The 26,515-nt window shown below is 31.3% G+C and overlaps 1 protein-coding gene across 1 annotated transcript in view; it reads left to right on the top strand.

Moving 5' to 3' along the window:
* The window catches only part of LOC143237549 (dolichyl-diphosphooligosaccharide--protein glycosyltransferase subunit 1), a 32,167-nt gene extending 13,392 nt beyond the window's left edge, over positions 1 to 18,775 (top strand). Inside the window, exons 5-10 of the mRNA XM_076476948.1 lie at positions 3,784 to 3,976; positions 5,180 to 5,279; positions 7,297 to 7,435; positions 8,718 to 8,837; positions 10,833 to 11,078; positions 17,105 to 18,775. Of these exons, the coding sequence (XP_076333063.1) occupies positions 3,784 to 3,976; positions 5,180 to 5,279; positions 7,297 to 7,435; positions 8,718 to 8,837; positions 10,833 to 11,078; positions 17,105 to 17,287 (981 nt within the window). The 3' untranslated portion in view covers positions 17,288 to 18,775. The remainder of the gene's footprint in view (positions 1 to 3,783; positions 3,977 to 5,179; positions 5,280 to 7,296; positions 7,436 to 8,717; positions 8,838 to 10,832; positions 11,079 to 17,104) is intronic.
* The last annotated feature ends 7,740 nt before the right edge of the window (positions 18,776 to 26,515 follow it).

Genomic DNA, 26,515 nt, shown 5'->3' with positions numbered 1-26,515 from the left:
ATTACAATTATGCTACAGAAAATCCTTTACAACTTCTATCACTGTAGTTTTCTCTTACTGCTGTAGACTATATATAAAAATTGAATTTAATGTATTTTTGTTTTTAATTCAAAAATTAAACTTTGTTTTGTTTCACCTAAATTTCCTTTTATGAATTTTAATTTTATTTTTTCTTTAATTTTAACTTTTTACTGAATTTTTGGTGCTGATAGCCAAGTTGCTTTGCACCATAAAACACCAAACCAATAAGAGAGAGAGTTAAAAGAAGACAATTGTTAAATGCTATGTTCATAATTCATTGTTAGAGATTTGAATGTCTTGTGCGATACACTGGTGTTGAGAATATAGACATTTCTAGAAGGTGGGAAGACATTTCAATGATAAACGTATGGTGTGCAAGAAGCAAAAACAGCACACAGTTAATAGCAGAAGAGATTGAAGTCATAGCCAAGATTAAATTCGGAACAAAGCTGCTGTTGAAGTGATAAACCTAACGATTAATACAGGCCTAATATTTGATACGTGAGAGTAAGACTAACAGTATAGAAGAAGATTTAAACCAACCTAGGTGCACTGTGACAAAAGGAACAGACAATATTATGAAGTATGGGGACCAAATGAATACTGGGAGAGCAGTATATGATTTTTGTAACTTGCACTACAATTCTAATTGAATTATACATCGAATACTCATGGGATCAAAATATAAAAAGAGAGTTTGGCATGTTAAGTAAAATTGTAAAGTGAATGAATAGGCCTACGTGGACCTTTAACAAGAAGAACACTTTGTAGTATTTATGATATGCCTGTGACATATATAATGTAAAGAATTTGTTGTACGTGCATTTTAACTAGTTTGGATATGTACACACACGCTCGTGGATATAGTGTTTTTTTTTTAACAAGTTGAGTGCATCTGTTCATTTATTCTTGAATTTACACCAACAAGCCATAGATACCTACTGTAGAAGAATCCTAACCCAACAACAACAACAAAGTATATATTTATACTGTTAGAAAGTACAAGTAGAAGCCTTTAATTGGCAATAGGCAAACATAAACTATCAACTAACGCTTTCCATATGTCACGTAACATTTGTTTACTTCAAATTGGCCATAAAATATTGTATAGCAATTGCTAAGACTGAAACTAATTTTGTAGCTAATAGTTATTAATTCTTTTTAATATTTAATTTTTAAATATTTATAACCAATAGAAGGAGATTTCAGTTTACTGATCTTCATATGAGGTTACGTCATATTCATGATGTATTTTGAGTTGTTCTGCATCAATTTAATAGTTTGCTATTTGACAGAATACATACTTTTTAATAGTATATATAGCAAGTTTGAATGTGTGTGTTAGGCTAAGGAGTCTTCTATGGTGGGCCTCCCTGACTTCTTGGCAAAAAATTAAACAAATGAGCAGCATGCACCCCACATGTTTGTTCAATATGATGTGTATGTATTCAAAACAAGTTAAACATTTGTACAAAAACATTGCATTGTGGAGATCATAGTTGTATCTTAAACACTGTACAGTTTTCTTATTGTCAAAAGTCTGCTTGGGCTAATCAATTGCTTTAGAATTCAGTTGACAAGCCAGGCTATTTTTCTTTCTTTTTATTGAAACAGAAGTAGTGTATAATTCACTTAGTCTGTTGTTCAGTTACTGTAGTTATAACTTGAATTTCAAAAAAGTAGTCTGCTATTTACATACTCCAAATAATTGTCTGCCTTCTGTCAAAGTCTACTTGTTTGCATTCAATTACTTTAAAATACCCTTTGATATGACAGTTTAGTCTCCTTATCTCTATCAACATTGTTGATCTAACTCTAATATATCAATTGTTAGGACTTTCACTCCCACACTGATTAACTTTGTTGAACTTTTTTCTGACCTGTCATTTCTTTCACGACTAATTTTTCTGTTTCCACTCATTTAGTCACTATTTTTTGTACATTTGTCATTTGGGCCTTCTAGAAATCTCCATTGCCTCAGCATCAGTGAATTACAAACACAACATTCAATTGCCTTGACATCAATGAATTATAAATGCAAAAAAAATTTATAATACACAAAACAATCTTTTATATCTTACACTGTTGTTAGTGTCATCTTGACCAATAAAGGAATTATTTTAATCCACTTGCAGCTTAGAAAGCTAGTAAATAATAATAGTTTCAAGTCATTGTGTTTTTTTTTGCATGTTGATATTTTGTGTTCTTAATTTATATTTAAAATTTAAGAAAAGATTTTATGTAGGTGTAAGATCTTTGTAAAGAATAATAAGACTGAATTTCTTTGTGATTTGAGATTAACAAAATTGGCATAAGTGCAAAATTTGTTTTTTATACATTGTACTCAAATGTAAAATTTAGGAACTCATTTGGTTAGGTAAGAAAACATAATGGAAAAACTTAAAAGTATTTCTCTGTGAGGTATGCAGCAAGCTGCTGATGAAATACATGACTGAATATTTTGTTTACTGTAATTCAAGATATACTTACTCTGGATAACATAGGTTTCTTTAATGGAGGTTTAATAGTTGGACATGATGCAATAAGCAATAAAACAATAACATTAAATATAGATATAAACTGTAATGAGGTTGTAGCTATTTAGGCTAGTCAGGGTCTTAATTAGACTAACTAGAGTAAATTCAGAGACAAATCTTTAGTAGAAGTATTATTAAAAATTCTAATATTTTTTTAATACAACATACTTGTAATATTTTCTTGAAATTTGTCTAATTTTTTTTGTAAATGCATCAAGTACATATGGAAATACAGGAAGTATTGATTCTCTAAAATGGGCTTAATGTTATCAACAATGTCAGAATATTCATAGTATTTATCTTATCATTTTAAATGTTTTTATTATTTTACTTTTATTATAAGATTAGTTTATATTTTTATCATATTACATGGACTTAGAATTAACTAAATACCTTAATCTGGCTAAACCTTGAGATATTATTGAGATTTTGACTGGAAATACATGCTAACAACTAAGGTAAAACTGGGTGAAACAGTGCAATTTATCTGTAAGTAAGTATGTAAGAACAGTGTATCTGATTAACTGTACTTACATACTACAGGGTTGATTTTTATTTACATGTAAGTAGCTTGCTTTGATCAAAGTTAATATTAATTTAGCACACTATTTTTCACAAACCCAATAACTCTTTATTTGAATAATTATGTAATTTATACAAATTCATTGTTTTATGTTTTTCTCTTTACTTTTTCCACAGCAAGACTGTATTTAAAACAAATTTTAATTTATCTTAATAGGTTTTATGGTGATTTAAATGGTCTTCATTTAAATAAATGGTTGTATAACTCAAAAGGATGTACTACTTAGGTAGCATCTTTACAAACTTCATTTGTTTTATAGATAAAAACAAGTTGTCCTAACATTAAAACACCATTTACTTCTTGGTTCCTGTCATGTCTCCATTAAGTTTGATGATGTTAGTATTAATTAAAAATTTTATTTAATAGATATGATGTATTGCTCTTTTATTTTTTAAAATGAATTTGAAAAGCTCCATATATTTTACAGTGCTGGTAATTTTTTTATTGTATGTTTTGTATTGATAGTTGCTAGTTTAGATGTCTTCTTTTTTTCTCAAAAAAAAGTTTTGTATTTTGCAGTTTTTTTATAATTAATTTAACTTAGACTGAGAGTAATTTCAGTGAATTGAATGCTGTGAAATTGATTTGATCACCTAATTGTGTATTTTATATAGCTGATAATGCAATTATTTCATCAAACAGACTGTTTTACCAGCATCAGCCATGGATGTTTACTACAGAGATGAAATTGGTAATATTTCTACCAGCCACATGCGGGTTTTGGATGATTCAGTAGAGCTGGAGCTGCGACCACGTTTTCCCTTGTTTGGAGGGTGGAAGACACACTATGTACTTGGCTATTATGTTCCAACTTACGAATATCTGTTTAATTCAGGTTTGTCTCTTTCATAATATTTGAAAGTAAGTCACAAGCATTATGGGGAGCTATTTGTTGTTGTTGTACATACAATTTTGTGAAGAAAAAGTAAATTATGAATTATAGATTTAATGAGATTATTTTGCAAAATATACAGTTGCTGTTATCAATTTTTGAGAAAACCTACATGGGTATTTTGAAACTGTAAACTTTCCTTTGTAAAATTATTTCATTGTTTTGACAGAAATTTTAAGATGAGAGAAAATTACTTTAAAATGCATACTTCATTAACTACTGAATTTATCTTCATGTTTCTCTTCTAATTCTATTCACCTCCATCATCTAGTTTGAAATAGAATTGAAATATCATGTCTGCATTCTTCTTAGATATGACATTTTAATATCCATGCTGTTTCATATTTTCTTGTGGATAGATGTATTCTGTCCAATTTTATGAAAATCATCACATGGCAATTTCACTTGAACATGACACCTTTTTTGAAAATTGTGTGCTACTAATAAAAAAAATGTATAGCAGGAAAAGTCAGTGAAAGCTTCATGCAAAGTAGGAAATGACTAAATAAAATTTGTTAATGTTTTATGTATGTGGGTCTCTATTTTATTCCCAAGTGTTTAGATCTCCAGGACTCAACATTGAAGTGTAAGTGCTAATACTAATTTGTTTGTTTCTCCTGAATAGAACATAGTTTAGTAATACAAATTATTTGCTTTATAACTATTATGGCCTTGATCTGTAAAACCAGTAATGCAATATTAATAACAACAATTACATTTTAAAGGGTGATTACTACGTTCTGAAGATGCTATCTTTTGATATGTGTTTTATGATGTGTAATATTTACGTGTATCACTTGTTGTGACTTCTTTGGTTGAATAATAAAATATTAACTAGATTTAGTAAGATTGGTAAATGAAAATAGTAGGTTTAAAGTTTTAAATCATAGATTAGTGGCATGTGTGTATAAGCTGTTCTAAAATATTAGAATAGGCTTAAGACATATAATTGTACATTTAGGCTTATATGTAATTTATCTTACTGGTAAATTGTAGAGCATGTTAAATACTTTGTGTTATTAAACAAATGCAGTCTCAAGACAAGTTAATTTTCTCTGTTTTAAGGATTATCTTGTTTACTTGACTTTGGTTTAAATCCATCAGTTTAACTAATAATACAATGTTAATTACAATAATCTTTTAAAGGAGACTACTATGTTCTGAAGATGCGATTTGTTGATCATGTGTTTGATGATAGTGTGATAGATCATGCTGAAGTGAAAATCATCCTACCAGAGGGAGTGAAGTAAGTTTCAGAATTATTTATTCATTGAAAAAAGATTTAAAGTAAATCTCATATGGGGATACAAGAATGTGTAAATATTAAAATGGCAGATCGCAATAGCCTGATAATAGATTGTATAAAATCTTTGTCAGTCTATTAGTAATTTCTTTAGCACTTACTTAACCTTGTGTACATAATAGGAGGGTCTTTTTGTTGTTTTTTTGCAGGGTTGCATCCAAATTTAATTAAATTAACTTTGGCTTCAAAACATAGTTATAATTTATATTTTTATATTAACTCAGTTTTAATTTCAGAAGTAAATTTCTCAATAAATTCCTAAACTGCTTCTCTTTGTCACGTGGTGACATGGTTCTCTACTTGTCATTTAGATTTGTCTTCTTTTTTCAGGGCGTTAGAATATTTAAACAATTACAAACACGTACTATAGATATTGACAACCAGAATTTGAAGTTCAACCTATTCTTACTTTCCTGGGATATCAGTATATTTGTTCAACCTACATGACACACATCCCTTCCATATCCTCTGTCTTTTAAGAAATGTCTGTAATTCTGTCTGACATTGCTATTGGATGTCTATGACCAATAGAAAGAGCATATTTAAATTATTGTCTGTATTGGTTTCATGGTCAAAGCCAGTATTCCAATATGATCATTTATCTCAGTACATTTATACCTATTTTTCTTTTGAAGTTGCACTTATCTGCCTGAGAGACTTGATTGCAACCTGCCTTGTGAAAATCCCCACATAAAATTCATATAAAAACTCGTGAATTTGTGCTACTACAATATGATGTATTATGCAGCTAAACCCTCCACCAATAGGAATGCAACATGCCTTTTTACTCACGTACTCTTTCTACGTTCATTTTCAAATGTCTTTATTCTTTTCCTCAGTATAGCTGTATCAAGATGTTTGTATTTTCTATGTTTTTTTCTCATCTATCAAATTTCAAAGTAATTGAGTTGAACACACTCAGTATGACTTCATGTATCAATGTGATCTCTGTTTATAATTTTGGTGAAAAGATTCTTTACACAGAATAGTTTACTTCCATTTCTGCTGAAGTTCTTTATTGTAGAAGACTGTTGTGCTTAGCATTTGCTCCTGTTTTATTTGTGCAGAGGGTTATGCTAAACAGAGCTCAAATCTAGGACTGCTGCTCTGGACTCTTGGAAGTACAGAAGTATTTTTGCAATCTGTGAATTCTAAGTCAAACTTTGTTTCTACGACTTAAATGGGAGCAAAGGCTGTTAGTTCAAGTAGTACTATCATGTGGATGTTATTTATTGATATCATTCTCATTAATATGCACTAGTTGCAGTGAAAGCAAATAAGTATACATAACTCTCCTGTCTCCTGATTTTGGGGGCTGGCTCCTAGATTTGAAAATATATGCTGGGCCTTGCTTTAAGCTGTAACTAGGTCTACATAAAAGTAGATAATTTTAAAAGTAAATTTATGTTTCTAATCCATTACTTCTGCAGGTTAATCAATATAATTACATTTTAGCTCCCTCCCCTATTATTTACTAGGTTTGAATGATAGAAATTATTTGATTGGCACAATACATGCTTATCTGCAATTCAACCAGTACTTACATTGAAATTAAAAATGGCAAACATTGATACTTCACTTAAGAAAATGCCAAACATTGCCAGAAATGTATTAATGAAAATACAAATATGTTTCCATGCTTAACATTGTCACAGTTCTATAAAATCTATGCTCTCTGTCAAACTTGTGTGTATGAACTTTCAGAGCATTGTAACTTCTTGGCAGTCAAGATGTCTGAAAGTCTGAGTGTATATGTGATATCATATGACATTTAAATTTATGTAAATGAGCTAATGTGCAATATATTTGCAGCATGCTTTTTGGGTGCAATCTTTTTTTTCAGATTTGGTTAAAATGCTGGCAATAAGATGTGCTAAAAATAAGCTTAATTTTTTTTCTCCTTATTTGCAAATAAATCTCTATAAAAAATGAATTTTCTAATTTTTCCTCCTATACTCAGAGACATCCAACTAAAATTATCATACCAAGTTCAACGAAAATCAGATCAGCTTCATTTCACGTACCTTGATACCATTGGTAGGCCTGTCATAGTACTTGAAAAATCAAATCTAGTTGAACAGCATATTCAAGACTTTGAGGTAAGATTGAGTTTAGAATTTATATATGTACCTTGTACGTTTTTTTCACATTTCTAATCATAACTGCTATTTCTTTGTTCAGTAATCATGACATGATTTTATAAGAATCAAGGAGGGGTTGATCAAAACAGGAAACAAGCTGACAGTTACTGACTGTAAGACTGCTTCATTTGCAGTGGGTAATGTTTATGACAGTTTTTTCTCAAGATGGCTTTGACAGAAAGGTACATATAAACTATAGGAGATATTTGGAGGTCATCAGAGTTCTTGTACTACTAGTCTTGATGAAGTTACAATGGTGAAAAGTTTGATGAAATAAGTTTATTATGCAGAAAGTAAAGATAATTTTTACTAACATTATTGCAAAAATGTCTAAATCCCTACAAAATATTTCATCAGTCAGTTGAATTCACATTAGTGCTATAACAGCTTTTCTTTATTATTTTTTTTGGCAATGTGACATATAAGTTGTGAACAAAAATAAAAAATAAACATGGGTATAGTAGTCCAGGTTACACAAGTGACAGTATTATTTCACTACATATATTTTGTATGATTTAGATAAAGTAGCCCAAAGGTTTGAATCACCATATGTAGAAATATTATATGAAAAACTTTTATATTGCTGTCCATTCTTGTAGTTGTTGTTCAAGTTATTTGTTGGTTTATTTGTTTTAAAAAAAATTAACCACTCAATCACTTAACCTCACTGCTTAATGTATTTAATGCAATGATTTATAATGAATTAAAAATATTTATATAGACTGTATTTTAGGCTGTCCAAGTTCTGTCAAACCGTGTACATATATAATGGTGACAAAAACAACTGTTCTTTGCTAAATGACTAAAAGAGTACTATTATTTCCATTGAATTACATTCTACGATGCATGTTGTACTTAGCTAATATATATTTTAAATTACAAATAATAACTGTGACTGTAACACCAGTGGTTGCATACGTGTATCTTCTCTGTTTATTTGTAACCTTCCCAATTTTGTATATTAATAGTTATTCAAATAAAGCTTAAAATACTGGTAACAGATTTGTTTAAAATATATGCTCACTGATATTCTGTTGTATAAAATACCAAGGACTACAGTATCAAACTGGAACTAGTTGTACATGAAAGAAATTAAAATACAGAGCAAAAGTTTTTGGAAGTTTTAAGGATATAACTGGACGTAGGTTTTTCTAATCATTTATTTCTCTGTTGAAATTTCTTAAACTGTTACAACAAACATTGGTATTAGCATATCTAATTATAACTTCTTGTTTTACAGATTCACTACAAGTTTCAGAAAATTTTGATGTTGCAAGAACCACTTTTGGTGGTGATTGCCCTTTACTTATTGTTTATCCTGGTCATTATTTATGTGAGGTTGGACTTCACAATTTCATGGGTAATATCGTATGTTTTTTAAAGTTTGTAATTGTAGGATTATTGTTTCCACCAGTTTTTACTTATATTAATCTTTTAACAAAGTGCAAGTACGGATTTTTAAGATCTTTTAGTAACTGTTCATCATTATACTTGTAAGAAAACTTCAGTCTGTGTCATGTTGTGGTTGAGTAGTATTCTTGTTTGTAGGTATCAAAAATAAACCTGTTTTCTTGACATAGATTAATTGATAATATACATGGAGAGTGATTGAGAAATATATGTTGTATAAATCAATTTAAAACCAGGAAAAAAAAATACATGATATGGACATGTGATTAGGATATACTTCATGAAAGAACAAAATTGGTTCTCACCTTTGATGTTCATATTTTTTTAACTGTGTTTTGACTTCAAACATCTGGCTTTAATTTTGTCCAGCTTGTTGTGCAATTTATCAATAATTAAATATTTTACTATATTTACAATCTTATGCATTAGGCATAACCTGATTCAGGATAGTGAGCACTTTGTTGGTGTTGAACTTGCACCTGCATATTAAATTTAACTAAAATATTAATTCTAACAGTTTCATTAATTTCTAACAAAAATATAGTACAAGTGGTATTTTGTAACTTAGCAACACTTGTTTAGTAAAAGGCACAAAGTAAAATAATTTCTGCACATGTCTAAGAAGTCTTGCCTGTAAACAACACATTTTTTTTTACTTTTTTAGAATTTTTTTTCCTGTATACTGTATACTGTTTATATTTGCATAATATTATTTTGCACCAGTGCAGTTTATCTGAAATTAATTAGGAGTTGCTTTAAGGTTAATTTCTTGGATAGGCACTTGAGGAAGGCAGGTTTTCTGTGCAAGAAGATGAGTTATTGTCTCCAAGTTCATGAAAGCTAGTGGCATACAAGTATCTTAGGCAGATTTGTGAGGAAGCTAGCTATTCTTTGTGCATAGTATCTATCAGAAATATATTTTCAGATTAAAATTTTCTGAATGAATTGTGCATTGATTAGTACCATACAAAATAGTTGCATAACTTGTCCCTAGATGTGCTATGTGTGCTCTGTACACTTTCTGTATATTTATGATTTAATGACAGTGAAGAAGCTTGAATATGGTACTTTGTCTGCCTAAATTTGTTGGAAAGTATATTGGAAAATAAAAAGTTAAACCAACCTGATGTTAATAATTCTGCCATATAATAACACAACACATCTGTATACTGATGTTGTAGCTGAATGGAGTAGATGGATTTTCTTTTATTAGGTAACAATCATTGCCTTTTACATAGCATATTTTCCATCAGAGTAATATTACTGGTCAAAAAATAGATCACCAACTTTTTAGAGTTCAATATGTATGAATATATGTGAGCATATAAAACTCAGAAACATTGGAACTAGTATTGCTGTAATTATAGCCTAAGTTCTTGAGAATAATGAAAATATTGTGCACTTAAGCTTTGTGTAGTAGATAAAGTTTATAAAATTATATTCAACTGTGAAAGTTGACAGGTTTACTGTGTTTTCTATGAGAATTGAGGTTTAGAAAATATGCATAAACATTTGTTTGTAACTGAGGGATTATTCTGGTGAACATACCTAAAAGTGTGTAGAGTATTTATTTCATATTTGCCAGAAAAATCTATTCTTGTAATGATGGAATTTATAAGTAAGCTCTGCTCAGAGAAATTGAACTGTTATCACATAAACTCACTAAAAGAAATGTTACCTTAACCAAATATATTACTTCTATATCCAAAACCAGATGTTCTGCTAACATCTATAATTGGAGTTAATTGTTCACTATCAAAACTTGTTTTTGTTGAAGGTTGTATGGCTTAAGTATTTATTAAGGGTTTGGCTGTTAAAATTTATACAAATTTCTAATTTTGCATTGGAAATTTCAACTCTATAGTGTTACTAACACCAAACAACTTATTGATTGCTAGGTGTTAAACTAAATTTACTAAAACAAAAAAATTATTTTCTTCTTCAGGATCCACAACGGGAAAACAGACTACATGCTTCTGGTCTTGTGGAACGAATACTGAAACATCAGGACAAACTGAGTGACATTTATTTTCAATATGATGCAGCACTGATGAAATACAAAGTTAATAAGGACAATGCTTCCTATCAGGTTACAGTTAAGAAACTGAACTCTGATCATAAGAATGAAGTGCAGGCTATTGCAGAAGCTCTAAGTAAGATGAAACAAGATGGTTCTGAGTTGGTAGAAAAGGTATTTATTTCATTATTAATATTATAATTTTTGCTTATTATGCTGATAATAGTATTAATTTGTTAAATTTTTAAATACTCCATCACTTCTTTCTGTTTCTTTAAATCAAATGCACTAAATTGGCATTAAATATTTCAGTTTCTGTGTAGTACACAAATAAATGAATTTCCTCTTCTTTTTTTCTTTCAGTGTTGATCAGTAAGTTCTGTTTTATATATGTGGCAAGTTTCAACCTTATTTATATTTACTAATATAATATTTTAATATTTTCTTGGATATTTTATTTTGCCAGTTGATGTAGTCATCATTTCTGGTTATATCATTAAAAAAAAAAAGGGGGCAATTTTTGACAAAGGTTTCTTTGTGACCTGGAACCTGACCTTTCATAATGATGTTATCTGTCAGTCAGGGTAACAGTGTTTGAAGAGCTGAAAAAACAAACATCATCATTGATATGGCCTTTGACTTAAAAAATAGATGCAATTAACAAAGAAATTATTCCCTCTTTTGTTGTTAAGTTCCATCCTGATATAAATTTGGTAATCAAGATAAATGTTTTAAAACATAATATTTAAGCTATCATTTCCTTCTAAGCTGTAAGGGTGGTAGGTAAATGTATATATAACTTTTTAGTTTACCTTCTATTTTAAAGAATCCTCTTACTCATTGTGTAACACATTATCAAGATGGTGACAGAAGCATCATCTTTCATGAGCACATACTTAAGCTAGTTGGCTGTAAATGTAAATATTGTACACTATCTCTTCATTGGTAAATATTATAAGTTTCTATTTTCTGAGTGACATTAAGTAATATCTACTAATTTGTGTAATCTTAGTTGCTATTTCAGTACCTGATCCTGCTCCCTTCTTAGGTCATCTTTGGGTTAACTATTTTTACTTCAAGTGGGTTTCTTATCATCGTGAATTAACTTGTTGCATGTGTATGTGTGCATGTATTTTGCTAACAATGTCTGAATGGTTGAGAACAAACAAATACCTTAATATGGTTCTTAGAAATAGATTTGGTTAACAAATATTGTTATGTAAAGTTTCTTTTTGCTGTTTTTCCTTTTCAATAGTAACTGTAATTCAGTGAAATTTCTTTCTTTTAAATGAAAGACAATTTCTGTTTATCAAGCACATTATCGTGATTATTTAACTTAAATAGGATATAAATGGTTGCAATGTACAGGTAAGTGAAATGTAAGGCAGCTAAATATCACTTGTTTCATAAAAGCATTGATTTGTTTTAAACTTGTATCAAAGTGCAAGAAACATAATAATAATGAAACAAAGACAACAAATTTGAACATTATAAATCTTAGACAAAAAACTGGTTTGGTGTCACATGATCCTTACTTAATAAGGGTATAGCCTATGCAGTGACTCCCTGACATTTTCATACTGTGTTATTACTTGTATACCAGGTTGCTGACAATAATTATCTCGGAGACACCTAACTAATAATGGAATCATAAACCCTATTGTGAAATAAACCTCCAAGTAAGAACAAAATGTGTCTAAGGAACAACAACAAACATTTCATGAACTAAGGAACTAAAAAAATGTCTATAGTGTCTAAAGTGAGATTTTTTGTTAATTTAAATCTTGCACAGCTTCTTTCTCCAAAAACATGCATGTTTTAAAAAGAGGGTGTATCATATTGTTTCCTTTATTTTTTGACAAATCTGTTTAGTATAAGATCATTCCAGATTCAAATTCCCCTCTGTAAGAACTGGCTTTTCTTCTAATTCAGCAATAAAGAAAAGGCTTCTCTACCTTATTTCTACCAGGTTTCATTAGGGAAAGCACACTTGTTATGTCTTATAATATAGCATTTTGGTGAACATGGGGCAACCTTTGGATGACATGTGGAGCTCATATATGGGGTTCCTTTTTATCAAAATGGCACCTAAGACCAAAATGGTCATGTAATACTGTTGTAAGTTAAGATGTTGGAAATTATATGTTAGCAAAATATTGATGACAGTTGCTACTATATCTTAGATATTGCACCCATTTCAGCTTCAAAGGAGGTGAATAATAACAAAGTACTTTATGTGCAAAACAAAATGAACCCTAAACACAGCTTGAGTTATCAAAACATTACATTTATTGTTACTTAAGCTACTTAAAAAAGAAAAAGAAAAATGTACACATGCAAGTATATTTCACTTGTAAACTTGGTCTAGCATAGTGTCACTAAGCAGTATTGTTACTTAATTGGCTTATTCAATGTGTGAACTTACTAAATTACGTACAAGTAAAATTCATCTGTAGATATTTTTTTTACTCATTTTAGACTGCAGTCTTGTCTGCTTGATTACAATTAAAGTTTTTGGTTCCTAAATTTCCACTTCCATAATGACCATTCCCCTGTTGGTACCATACATCATCATCCTTAGGTCTGAGTTCACAAGAGGTGTCCAAGGAACATGCCACCACAAATACTTTTTAACAGGCTTGAAAATATTTTATTGCTTTTGTAAATCATTTGATATGGATTGCTAGGTTGCTTGGTATCTGATATTTTCCCATAAAAATCAAGTATAAATGCAACTCAAAGCTGCATTTTGATAAACAGCATGACCCTTATAAAGGGACACATCATTCTTTTGAAAGGGGGTGGCAAAGCTTGTCAGTCTGGTGAAGGGATAAATTGCTCCTACTTGCCAGCTCCCCTGAATCTACTACTGGTCTGTTACAATGTTATATTCTCTCCCTATATCAAAGAAAAAGTATAGTTATAGAGATGGATATAAAAGTAACTCACAAGAAAATTTTTCTAATTTTTGTTACAAAAGAATTAAAGAAATATCAAAACAAAATTTAAAAAGACAAACTATCAAGATTTAAAATTTAAAAAAAAAGTAAATTTGTCTTTGACAATAAATTAAAACTGCACATCAGAAAACACAACATTGTTAAAATTTGCCCAAAAACATTTTAAGAATGGTACTTTAACTCATTTTAAGTTTTATCATTATCCATTTGATAACACTGCAAAGCGCCTAGCTACCTTGTTGAAACCTTCACCTAACAGAAATGAAGTGATTATTAAGAACTTCAAGAGTAACAAGATTACAAATTTGTTAGTTATGGATCTAAACATTTTGAGCAATTTTTTTTTTTTTTATTATTTCCATATGTTTTGAAGTACCTGTAACCAAAAGTCATCTCAGTCATTCAGAGCCACAACTTTACCATTCTAAACCTAACTCTGTGTTCAGTAATGTTGCTCATTAAAACCTTTGTCTAGTTCTTTTTTTATTTGGAAAAGAAATAGTTACTAATTTCTAATGGAACTGTGATAGGATTTTCACTTACTACCTGTATTACATGAAATGGTTTGTGCAAGAACTGGAACCTGTGTATTATTATCTGGTTTCAGAATGTGTATGACAATTTTCTTTTAAAAGAAAAGTGCTAAATGGCTTTCCTGAACATCTTAACCAATAGTCATTAAATTGGCTCACCTTACAAATAGAGTGTAGATGACTACTATTCCTTTACACATAAGTTATCAAAAAGGTCATCTCTTAACAAAGACATACAAAATAAAACCTTTAAACTTGCTTTTTTTGAGCTTGTTCAGAATTTTAGTTTTGAATATATTTCACAGATGGTGTTTGAAAGTGTTCAGTCTAAATGAAAACCTGAGGTATTTGATGCTGTAAATGAGCCATCTTTTAATTCCAACATTAACCAACAATTGAAATCTCTTTTTATCTGTATATAATGGTGTTAAAAGAGCTTTGAGTAAATATGTTGGTTTATAATTTTATATATATATTTAGAGAATATTAACACTGATAGAGTTAAGTAAGTTAAAACAAAATCAAAAGGAAGGACTGCATTAGAAACAGCATATCCAAACCTCTGACTAATTATATTAGTTTGTCATAACCAAAAACAAGTTGAAACAAAAATAAAATAAGTGTTGCACTATTTGAAAGGATCCCAGGATACAAGCTATAATGTGGGATATAAAATGTACCCAAGGTTTTGGAGGTGACTGTGAAAGTAGGATCCACATTGCATTAGGGATACACCACATATCAGTGTTAACCTCCATTTGCTAGTCTCACACAAAGAAATAGAATAAAGTAAACAAACAGAAATTAGAAGAGCAAGATGTGGGTGCTCAAGAAGCCCACATCTATATCACTCTTTACTGCCTGCAGACAATTGTGAAAAGGTGACCACTCTCCAAAGTAAAGAAGAAGAAGAAAATAATTGAAAAGTAAAAATAAGGAACTACCATTTGGGGTGAAGTAAGTCAAATAAACTTGCCTCTTGATGATAGCATTCCTGCTCCCATGATGGTAGAAAAGCACTAATTGGTAGCTCAATAAATGAATTATATTAGTATGAAGAGTTCATCCAGTTATCTAAATTGACTAGTACAACTCCCAACCACCATTCATTAAGTATACTGTAACTAACATGCTCTAAACAAGTCTTAATATGTGGTGAGGTGTACATCTGCATAAAGTAGTGCCAGGTTGTTGAATGACCTTATTCACAACTAAAAATAGTTATTAGAAATTTTTAGTAAATGTTTTTTTAATTTTTATTTATTTATATTTAGTTAATACATTCTTATTTGTTACAGAATAGTTTAATAATTGCATTTAAAGTTTCTTCATTAAATCCATCAACTATTAATTTTATATTAGTATTTCAACATTACTGATAAAATATTGTAATTTATTACAAATTTTACAATATCTGAATAATTGCAAAGTTATAATGCTTATAACAAAAGCGTATGGTACATTATTATTAAAAGAAGGTAAACCATGTATTGGAAAGGCAAAATATTTTCTTTTATCTAAATATTTACACTTATGTCCTTATCAATTATTTTAATTTCTAAATCTAAAAAATGTGCTTCTGCATTAGATACTGAAGTATTTTCACTTTCTAATTCTACTGGATAAATAGTGTTAATAACAATTCAGGAGTATTTATACTAATTAAATCATCTATATATCTGTAAATTATGGTAAAAATATCTGGATTTAAGAAGTTTTCAATAAATCTATTCTCTTAAAAGTAAAGATGCTTAATTTATTAATTCCTTAAAATGTTTTTAGTGTTCAATTATATTTATTTGGAAGGTATAAAAACTTTCTTTAATGACAAGACAACAGTCAACTTAGTTTTAGCAAATATAGTAAACATCAACAAAATGTTCTGATGACTAAAATCCTTATTTATTGAATACTGTTAAGTGTAACATATTCAAACAATGTTCTTGAATAAAAGAACTTGTTATTTATAGAAAAACAAAACTATTAGATATAAATTAATCTAGACTTAGAATATACTTAGCAAAAGTATTGTTACTTAACCTAATCTGATGCCATTTTACAAGATCAGGTCTCAGATCATTGATAAATTTTTGACAATTTATGCTTCATTTTTTAAGATTCATAGCTTCGAGATGACTACTTTAGTTGGAAAAATAAATATTTTAATGGAGATCAGTTGAGTTAAAATTGACTGTTTCAACAAAAATAATTTTTAAAATTTTTTTGTTTCAAAAAAGTATCTCCAGAGCAAGAGTTCAGTTAAACTCAAATTATACTATTTTTTTAAACCAAAAATAGATATTATTTATTAAGTTTTTTTTAAAGCTTTATCCAATTGGGGTATATCAATGACACCTATCTGGAGTTAAAAGTATATAGCTTACTTTGTGTTGTTGTTATGCAAGCATTGTGTTTTGGATTGGAATGTTACGTACAATAAAGATCCAGTGATCTTCAAAGTACTATAACAGTTGTAAACTCCTTGTAAATAAATAACAGTCATAAATAGCCACTGACTGTTAAAAACTTTGAAAAGGTACATGGTTTAATTGAATGTCTTTTAAAAGCTATAATTTAAAATTGTGTGTAATAAACCATCAAAGTTTAACTCCTAAAAACTTTTAATGTGTGTTTTAGTTTTCTTGCAAAATTACTTCTAAATGCTTGTTTTTATACAGTAACATAATTTCTTCATCAATCTACTCAGGTGTCAGAGCTGCAGCGCCTTGATCGTAACTTGAAAGAACAATTTCACCATCATATGACACTAGTTGAGAAACTGATATCTGGAAAAATGAACAAACTGACTTTTGTCGAGTCAGAAGCTGCCATCACACGGAAGAAGGAAGAACTTGCAGAAAAATTGCAAACTCTTACCAATTTTTTGTAACCAATTGCCTGTTATCATAATGCAAATCAGATAAAAATTCATTGTAAACATTTTTGTCTCCCATATCCTCTCTCGTTGGAAATTTACTTGAGTATTGAATTGCTTTTTAAATAAAACATTTAGACAGTCAATCACTAGCAGTTTCTCAGGATGCTAAATTAACGTGTTACACCATGAACTACACATATTCAACAGAAATGAATATGTAAGTTCTTTATACTTATATTTTGTTATTGATTTAGTTATTCTCGTATTGTTTCCTTGCTTCCACCTTTTATGCTATATCATAGAACAATAGTGAAATTTATAAAAACTGTTTTAAAAATAGTAATAATAAACCTGTTTAATGTTATATAGGTGCCTATTAATAAATCATGTTGCTTTAACTCATGATATAGCAGCACATCTTTATTAATGTATGCCAGTTTTCAAAGCTGTGAAATTGGGCAGATCATTCAAAACTAATGACTGAACTTTACATGTTGCCCATTAAAATTGTACTCCATCTCACCAGTTATTGCAGTAATGGTAAACTAATCAGAGTTTTTAGCTGTAAAATGTTAAAATTGCAGATGAAGTCCATATCTAATTTGAGTTGTATTAATTACTGTCTCTCTACCACAGTGTTATAAAGATTCAAGTGCTTATGAAAAAGATAGTATATATTATGCTATAATGCTGTATAAAAGCACTAGCCAGTAGTTGAAGAACACCTAAATATGTGCCTATATATTCTTATGATACAATGTTCAAACTGTAAAGTTAAAAGTGATTTCAGTTACTAACCAAGATAAATAAACTTTAAGTTATGGTGTAGGAGAAGAGTTTTGTTTTATTAATTTGTTAGCTTAATTAACATTATAGGAATATTTTTACATCACTTAGTTGTCAAAAGGGGGTTATGATACAGATTTCTTAATAAATGTGATGTCACATGAAATGTAAACAAAACTCAAAAATTTCACTGCTTGGTGTTATGCTTTTGTGTTTTTTGTTTTGTTTTGTTTTTTTACAAATAAAGATTTTCCTAATTAAATGTCAGTTACTTTAGTGTATAAATATGTTGATTCCTTATACTTTATGGATATACATGATTCTTATTAGTTTGACTAATGTTGGTTTTATTTTTCACTTCCAATTTCTGTATAAAATTTCCGAACTATAAGATGTTAATTCCATGTTAAAGTATAGTTTGTGTTTACAGGAACCAACTATTGATGGTGTAGTAAAAAGTTTAAAGATGGATAGTGTCGCTTGAAATTATGCTGTTCAAACTGTCATATAATGTAACCAAATAGCACAGGTTTCTTCACACCATATTTCTTGTGGAAAATTTAAAAAGCATCAGTTGTTAATCAAGCATTAATAACTCGGCTTTGTCTCATCTTGTGGAAAGAAAATAAATTGTAGTCTATTACCAAGTTTTAAAATTTTCCATTGATTGGAAAGTTTTATACAAAAAAATAAAAGAACTTGTATAAAAATAAACTTTCATGGACTGTAATGTGATTTGAAGCAATAAGCATCCCCTGTTAACATTCTTGTAGCACCATAGACTGTTTTGCTCTTTCCATTAATGTTAAAAAACAAGTGACTGAAAATGTTCCTGTGATCAGCCCCAGTGAACTACAGCAGAAATGGAAAGAGCCACTTGAATGGACATGTTTTGCTCATGAGTTTCTGAAAACCATAAGGTAAAATCTAATTAATAGCAACTTTAAATAAAAAGATAAATAACTGTACTTAACTTTATGGTACTTAAGAGATTACATTTTGCTCCTAGCAAAACTGTGCCATTAAATTTTTAAAAACTGTTTAAAATAGTTATCATTATTACATATGTTGAATGAGACCTATCACTTAACAATTAAAAAAAAATAAGTTCCCTTCAATGAAAACAAATCACCAACAGTTGCACTACCTGTAGCATTTGAAGGAAATTGACACTGTTCTATCAGTTACATTGAGAGTAATGAATTTCTATGGAATCGTAAATTAATGCATTCCCTTGATAAAAGTAAAATAGATAAACTGATGAAATATACAGTTTACTCCCAAAAGTATGAACCAATTTTTATTTACAACTGTGTCATGTTATTAATTTTTCATTTATTATATTCTTCACCAAATGCTTAATGTTTGTTCAGGCATTAGCCTTTATTCACTATGGGAAAATTCCTGACAATGTTATTAAAAGATAGACTTAATTTCAAAAGAAATTTAGAACTCCATTCATGTAGTTAATATAAGAACTTGTAGTGCTACAAATAATAGTAAAAACACAAGTAATGATTAATAATTCTATTGTTCAGAAATAGCATGAAGACAATCATTCAGTTACATCTACAAATCAATGACAACCAGTATCAATTGTTAATTGCTATATCTATATGCTGAAATGTGCATTTGGTCTCTGTTAAGCAAACAATTCAAGCAGTATGACCAAAATAAAAGTGACTAAAGATGCAATAAAGTTCTTTTTGTGGTATAACTTGCCAACCACATCATATTTCTGTTAAATTAAAATGTAGGTTCACTCATAAATTAGATATGGTGGAATCAGTGGAGATAACAGCAACATATTGTCTTTTATTACATCAAAAAAAAATAACCACTAAATCCAGTAAAATAATATGCACATTTCACCAATTTATTATGTTTTAGAGCACAATTTTCTTGTACTTTATACTTTGTATTTTAACACGGCAGAAGGTTTCATCACTTAAGTTGCAAATCTTCTATGAGAAACGTCCACCAACTATCAGGACTGAAAGTTTGGAAAGCAAGGATTATAAAGTCTTCTTCAGCCTATTGATTGGGGAGTATTTCCAACTGTAAATGTTCTAGTGTTATGTAATTACATCAGCTGTCTTTATCTAGTAAGTATTGTACATTCTGATTTGTAAAAACATCATTACGATTGGCAGCTGTTATCCAAAAGTGTTTTTTCAGAATTTTTGAATTATATCTTTTTTATTTATGTTGTATTTCCTTGATCATTCCTTATCTTCAATTATTAAGAAGGGGATATTGGTAAATCTTAAACAATTTGCACTGAAGTATTGGTTATTAAAACTTGTATTGGAAGCTGGAATTGCATATTTTTGAATTGTTTCACCATCATTTAACGAGGAGGTCGTTCGTTATCGAGTGTTGCTAGTTAAACGTAAGTACAGGCATATGTTAGATTTTTCATAAAGCTTAATCAAGAATCCAAATTGGTCATAAATGCTGGTAACCCGGCATGGGCAGGTGGTTAAGGTACTCGACTCATAAACATTTTTGTTTTCAATACTTTTTGTTGGTCTACCAGTATTGTTAGTTTGTTTTTAAATTTCGCGCAAAGTTTCACGACGGCTATCTGCATTAGCCTTCCCAAATTTAGCAGTGTAAGACTAGAGGGAAGGCAGCTAGTCATTACCACCCACCGGCAACTCTTGGGCTACTCTTTTACCAACGAATAGTGAGCTTGACCGCTGAAAGGCAGAACATGTTTGGTGTGACGGGAATTCGAACCCGCCACCCTCGGAATACGAGTCGAACGCCTCAACCCATCTGGCCATACCGGGCCACGAAGTGTACACTGCACATGGTATTGTTGCAATATGTGATTGACAGTTAATAAATCGTTCATTGTTTCGAAACGAGTGCATGATTTTGGTCTGTTTCGGAATTTTACGCAAAGCTACATGAGGGCTATATGCGCTAGCCTTCCATAATTTAGAAGCATAAGACTACAGGGAAGGCAGCTAGTCATCACCATCCAGTGCCAACTCTCGGGCTACTCTTTTAAGTGAAGGTAATTTAATATTAATAGCTACAGTTACGACAGAAAGTGTTCGTACCCATGCGTCGTTAGTAGTTTTTTCCTCATAACTTAACAAGTATCACGATTAGGATAGTTAAACTAGAGTATATTATAAATATTATACTGACACACATCTACATAAATGTTTATGTAAATTGAACGACAAATAAACTGTTTATCAACAAATAACTAAGCACAGGAGAGGCAGAAAGTGTTCATGCGTCTACTTTAATGGCCAGTTGTGTAGCCTTTCAGGTGAATTACTTGGCGCAATCTCTTCTTATAGCCCTCTATGATCGTTTGACAGTACTCGACTGTTATTTTCTTCCATTATTCTTTACAGAAGGCCTCCAACTCTTGCAAGTTTTTTAGGATGACGCTGATGAACCATGGTCTTCAACTCATGCCAAACGTTTACAATTGGGTTGAGATCGGGTGATTGCGATGGCCACTCCAGAACACTTATATGGTTCCTCTGCAACCAGAATTGTACATATTTCGATGTGTGCTTAGGGTCATTGTCGTGCTGGAAGATCCAACGACTCTCAAGCCACAAGTTCCGAGCATCATTCTTGATATAAGTGCCTAATATATTAACGTACTCTTCTTTCTTCATGATTTCGTTGACGCGGTGAAGGCTGCCTCATCCAGAAGAGCTGAAGAAATCCCATAGCATGATCGAGCCACCTCCGTGTTTAACTGTAGGGACGGTGTTCTTTGGAAGATTCCGTTCCCCCTTCTTACAGAAAATATAGCGAACATCATTGTGGCCGAAAAGCTCGATTTTAGTCTCGTCTGACCAAAGAATACTCTTCCAATAGGTAAAAGGTTTATCTAAATGCTTTCTTGCATACCTCAATCGTGCTTCTAAATGAACATGGTTTAAATAAGGGGTTTTACGACGACGGCATGCTTTGAACCCAGAAGAGCGTAACATGTTCGTAACTGTAGAGATGCTTACTTCAACCCTGTTTCTCTTAACAGTTTCTGTATGTCATTACGTGTTGAACGAGGGTTCCTACTAACTTCTCTGAGAACTTTCCTCTTGGTTCTCTCTAGAATTTTGGTGGGGCGTCCGGAACGAGGGAAGTTAGCTGATCCTGTAAGCTTAAACTAAGCAATTATGCTTTGAACAGCAGATTTCGGCACATTAAGTTGTGTTGCAATACCGGGAAGAGACACACGAGACTTGTATTTCACAATAATTTGGTTTTTTAAATCCTGTTCGTCATGGTGACCAAGCAGATAATGAGGGGGACGGCATTAAATTGCCGGAACTAAATTTGTTGCTGGCTAAATTCCAATAATTATGAACCCAGTGTCTAGTTCTGGAATGGTATAGCGTAGTTTGTCGCCAAACTAAACAAAATGTTTACGGAATATCAGTTTTTTCACACGTTCTGAAATGTACGAACACTTTCTGCTCCTCCTATTTTTGGGTATTCGTTTATAAACAACTTATTTGTCGTTTAATTTACATAAAAGTGTATGTAGATGTGTGTTATTGTAATATTTATAATATATTACACTTCTGTTAGCCTAATCGTGATATTTTTAAGTTATGAGTAAAAACCACTTCGGACGCAGGGGTACGAACACTTTCTGTCGTAACTGTAGTTTTCAACAAAAGAATGTGCGGTATTTGTCGTTTCGATTTAGAGAAGAGTTTAGATACAATCTGCTACTCCGAATGATAGAGATGAAACTACCCCGAGGAGTTTTTCGCTGGTTATCAAAATTTTTTGAAAATACAAAATGCAGGGTAATGTTGTTTTGAATTAAGCACAAAGCTACACAACGGGCTATCTGTGCTCTGCCCACCACGGGTATCGAAACCCAGTTTTTAGCGTTATAAGTCCGCAGACATACCGCTGAGCCACTGGGGGCAAATGCCGGGTAAATGTCGACCGAGAGCACCTAACTGGAGAGTTTTATTCCTAGGGCAGAAGTGCTTAGCTCCACACTAATCATGTATGTAAGCGACATGCCATTAAACGAACAAAATTTCTGGCCAGGATCGCGAGTTCGAATCCCTGTCAAACCAAACATGCTCGCCCTTTCAGCCGTGGGGGTTTTATAATGTAACGATCAATCCCACTATTGAGTTGGCAGTGGGTGGTGATGATGACTAGCTGCCTCCCCTGTAGTCTTTCGCTGATAAATGAGGGACGGCTAGCGCAGATAGCCCTCGTGTAGCTTTCCGCGAAATTCAAAAGTAAACAAAATTTCTGTTTCACTTCATAATTTGCAGACTGTGTAGCTATGTGGAAGAGTTTCGAAACTCCAATAATAGCGGTCACGAATTTACGGCTTTCATTATATTACATTTTTGAACACTGTTCTAAGAAACGAATAAAAGTTAATGTGCCAAAAACACAAATCTTTGTACTGACAAAGCTAAAAATCAACCTCAAATTATCTTGATATGGATTTTGAATTCATATCAATTAATATTTGTGAAAGCAATACCTTCTTTTATGTTGCGTTCGACATTTAACAGTAGCCCGTGATATAATATTATTGATAATACCATCCAAAGGACCTAAATACCGATAATTGCAAACAGCGAACAACCCTATGCTTTGATTGGTTGTGCAGCACCTCTTACTGTTGAAATGTGGCAGAAGCTAGTGGCCTAAAATATCCTTGTACCTAATCCAATCCATTGAAATCGTTATTTAGTATTATTTTTATGATTTTCAAATAATATATAGTTGTTTTTTTTTTAAATGTAAACAATATAAACGTTATTTTGTGAATGAGGATACCAGAAGTTAAATAAATCTCTATCATTTTCATTAACACTATATTTAAATTTTGTTACATAATCTTAGTAGTTTCTAATTTTTTATATTTTAGCTACATTTGTTTAAAAACATAATAAATAAATAAACGCACAAAAATTCCTTTTAGTGCTCATACAAAATGCAATTTTAGAATAAACAAAATGTTTACGTGAATATCAGTTTTTTCACACGTTCTGAAATGTACGAACACTTTCTGCTCCTCCTATTTTTGGTTATTTGTTTATAAACAATTTACTTGTCATTTAATTTACATAAAAAGTTATGTAAATGTGTGTTAGTATAATATTTATAACATATTATAGTTCTATTAGCCTAATCGTGATACTCTTTAAGTTATGAGCAAAAAACTACTCGGGACGCAGGGGTACGAACACTTTCTATCGTAACTGTATCAGTGATCCAAGATAACTATGAGCATTAGTTGCATTTTATTTCACCCATCCAAGGCAGGGTGGAATCATTAAAGGCATTGGCAGTAATATTTCAACCATGGTAGGGCTGTGAGAGTCATGTCTGTTCATTCTAAATCAGTGTGATTGCATTGCAGCAGCATGATGAGTGGTTAGCTAATTAAGCTTTGGTAAGGTTTGAGCTTAACATGATGGACATACCTTACAGAATGGTCCTATAGACTCCTTTCTGTCCAGCAACGAAGTTGAAGTTACCACTTAGCACATGTCCCTAAATTAACTTATCCACCAATACATCTTTGTGACTTCCAAATTAATCACAGCTAAGCTGTGGCACAGATAATTTGCATGAGAAATCCGACTCTTTTTTTCTGTGCATTAACTTGGCCCAACAGATTGCTCAATGCTACACTAATTGAATCATCATTGCAACCCAGCCACAACTTTGACCCACTCTTCTGTATGCAACTCATTCAAAGTCTTGATCGAATATTTAGCTCGACTATTTAAGCTCAGGATCAATCATTGAATTGACTCTTCCTTAATCCAACTACTCCAGTCATTTACCTTCCTGAAACAGTTTAGAAAATGGTTCACATACTCCTTTGCGACAACCTTGAGCAAAGATCTTTAATGTTGACGAAAGCCATTCCCTTATAGGTTCTCACTCAATGCCTTATTTAGATGCGAATGATGTCAGTGGTGTAGGGAAAAATACATACTAAGAGATTCTGATGCTTGGATGAGTTGCCGGTCACTGTTCTAGGGCAACAGAGACCAGTTTCGTGGCAACAGAGGCCACGCGTACTTAAGCATCCGTGAATACCTTTGTGTTTTCACTTGTACAACAGGCCTGGCATGGCCAAGCGCGTAAGGCGTGCGACTCGTAATTCGCGGGTTCGCGCCCACGTCGCGCTAAACATGCTCGCCCTTTCAGCCGTGGGGGTGTATAATGTGACGGTCAATCCCACTATTCGTTGGTAAAAGAGTAGCCCAAGAATTGGCGGTGGGTGGTGATGACTAGCTGCCTTCCCTCTAGTCTTACACTGCTAAATTAGGGACGGCTAGCACAGATAGCCCTCAAGTAGCTTTGTGCGAAATACCAAAACAAACAAACAAACAAACACTTGTACAATCATCTAGTTAGAATAATTTTACGTGAAAATCCTTTCACTTTTCGCTGATATTCAGATGATGTTTAATACAGCGTGAGTTGTTCTAGACAGGTGTGTTCAATGTTTTCTTTTTATTAGCATTTCATAACTACTCTTTGCAACCAAATTGTAAGTCTATAGTTTTGCTCATAAGAAAATTTATTTGAAGCATGTATTTATTTTAAAGTGGTAGTTTAGCTAGTGAGAAGATTTAATCAAAACATTTGTTTAATATTTCACAATGTAGCCATAAATCTGTCGCTAGCTCTTGTAAATGTGTAGTTGGGAAGCATTTTAAGTGCTTCAAGAGCGGCTGTCACTGAATACACCGACATCCTCTTGTGTTAGAAATTAAGTAAAGCACTTTTAAGTTTTTTTTAATTTATGGATTTATAATTGTATGTAGAATATTTTGATTTTAAATTAATTTTTCACGAATAAACATTACTTGATAGAAACTGTTTGTTTTAATACAAGTTAAAAGATGAGGTTTTGCGCGTTCTTTGTTTGTATTGAACCATAAAGCTACACAATGGATTATCGGTACTGTGCTAACAACGGTATCGAAACGTGGATCTTAACATTATAAGCCTTTGGACTTACCGCTGAGTTATTGGCGTGTTTTGCATTTACAAGATCACGTTTTTGATTTGTACCCGAAATGAAGAACTTATTGCAATATCGTGGTTATTGTGCCGGATTAAAATTGAAGTTCGGTGATACGAGTCCTGTTAAAACTAAAACGTACTGTTTAATTCTATCATTCATCTGACAAGAATTTAATGGTGTTAATTGACTTCCTTATCATTTAATTCAAAAAATTATTGACGACTAGCGCAAATTTTTCTTGTGTATTCTTGAAGACAAAAGGTGGACAATTTTCGAAACGTCGTCCTATACACTTGTGTCTCCACAACAGGCAGTTGCCATCCATTCTACAAAGTTTCATCATTGTTCTAGTGTAGTTTAAGCAAAATCCAACCAACAAAACGAACTATTTAAGCTTTGCTTTTATGCAAAATAAAACTGAATTTTTTACATTAGGACCT

This window comes from Tachypleus tridentatus, chromosome 13 (assembly GCF_004210375.1).
Source record: "Tachypleus tridentatus isolate NWPU-2018 chromosome 13, ASM421037v1, whole genome shotgun sequence".
Classification (NCBI taxonomy): domain Eukaryota; kingdom Metazoa; phylum Arthropoda; class Merostomata; order Xiphosura; family Limulidae; genus Tachypleus; species Tachypleus tridentatus.
The sequence above is the reverse complement of the archived record's forward strand: the minus strand, read 5'-3'. Positions and strand labels throughout refer to the sequence as shown.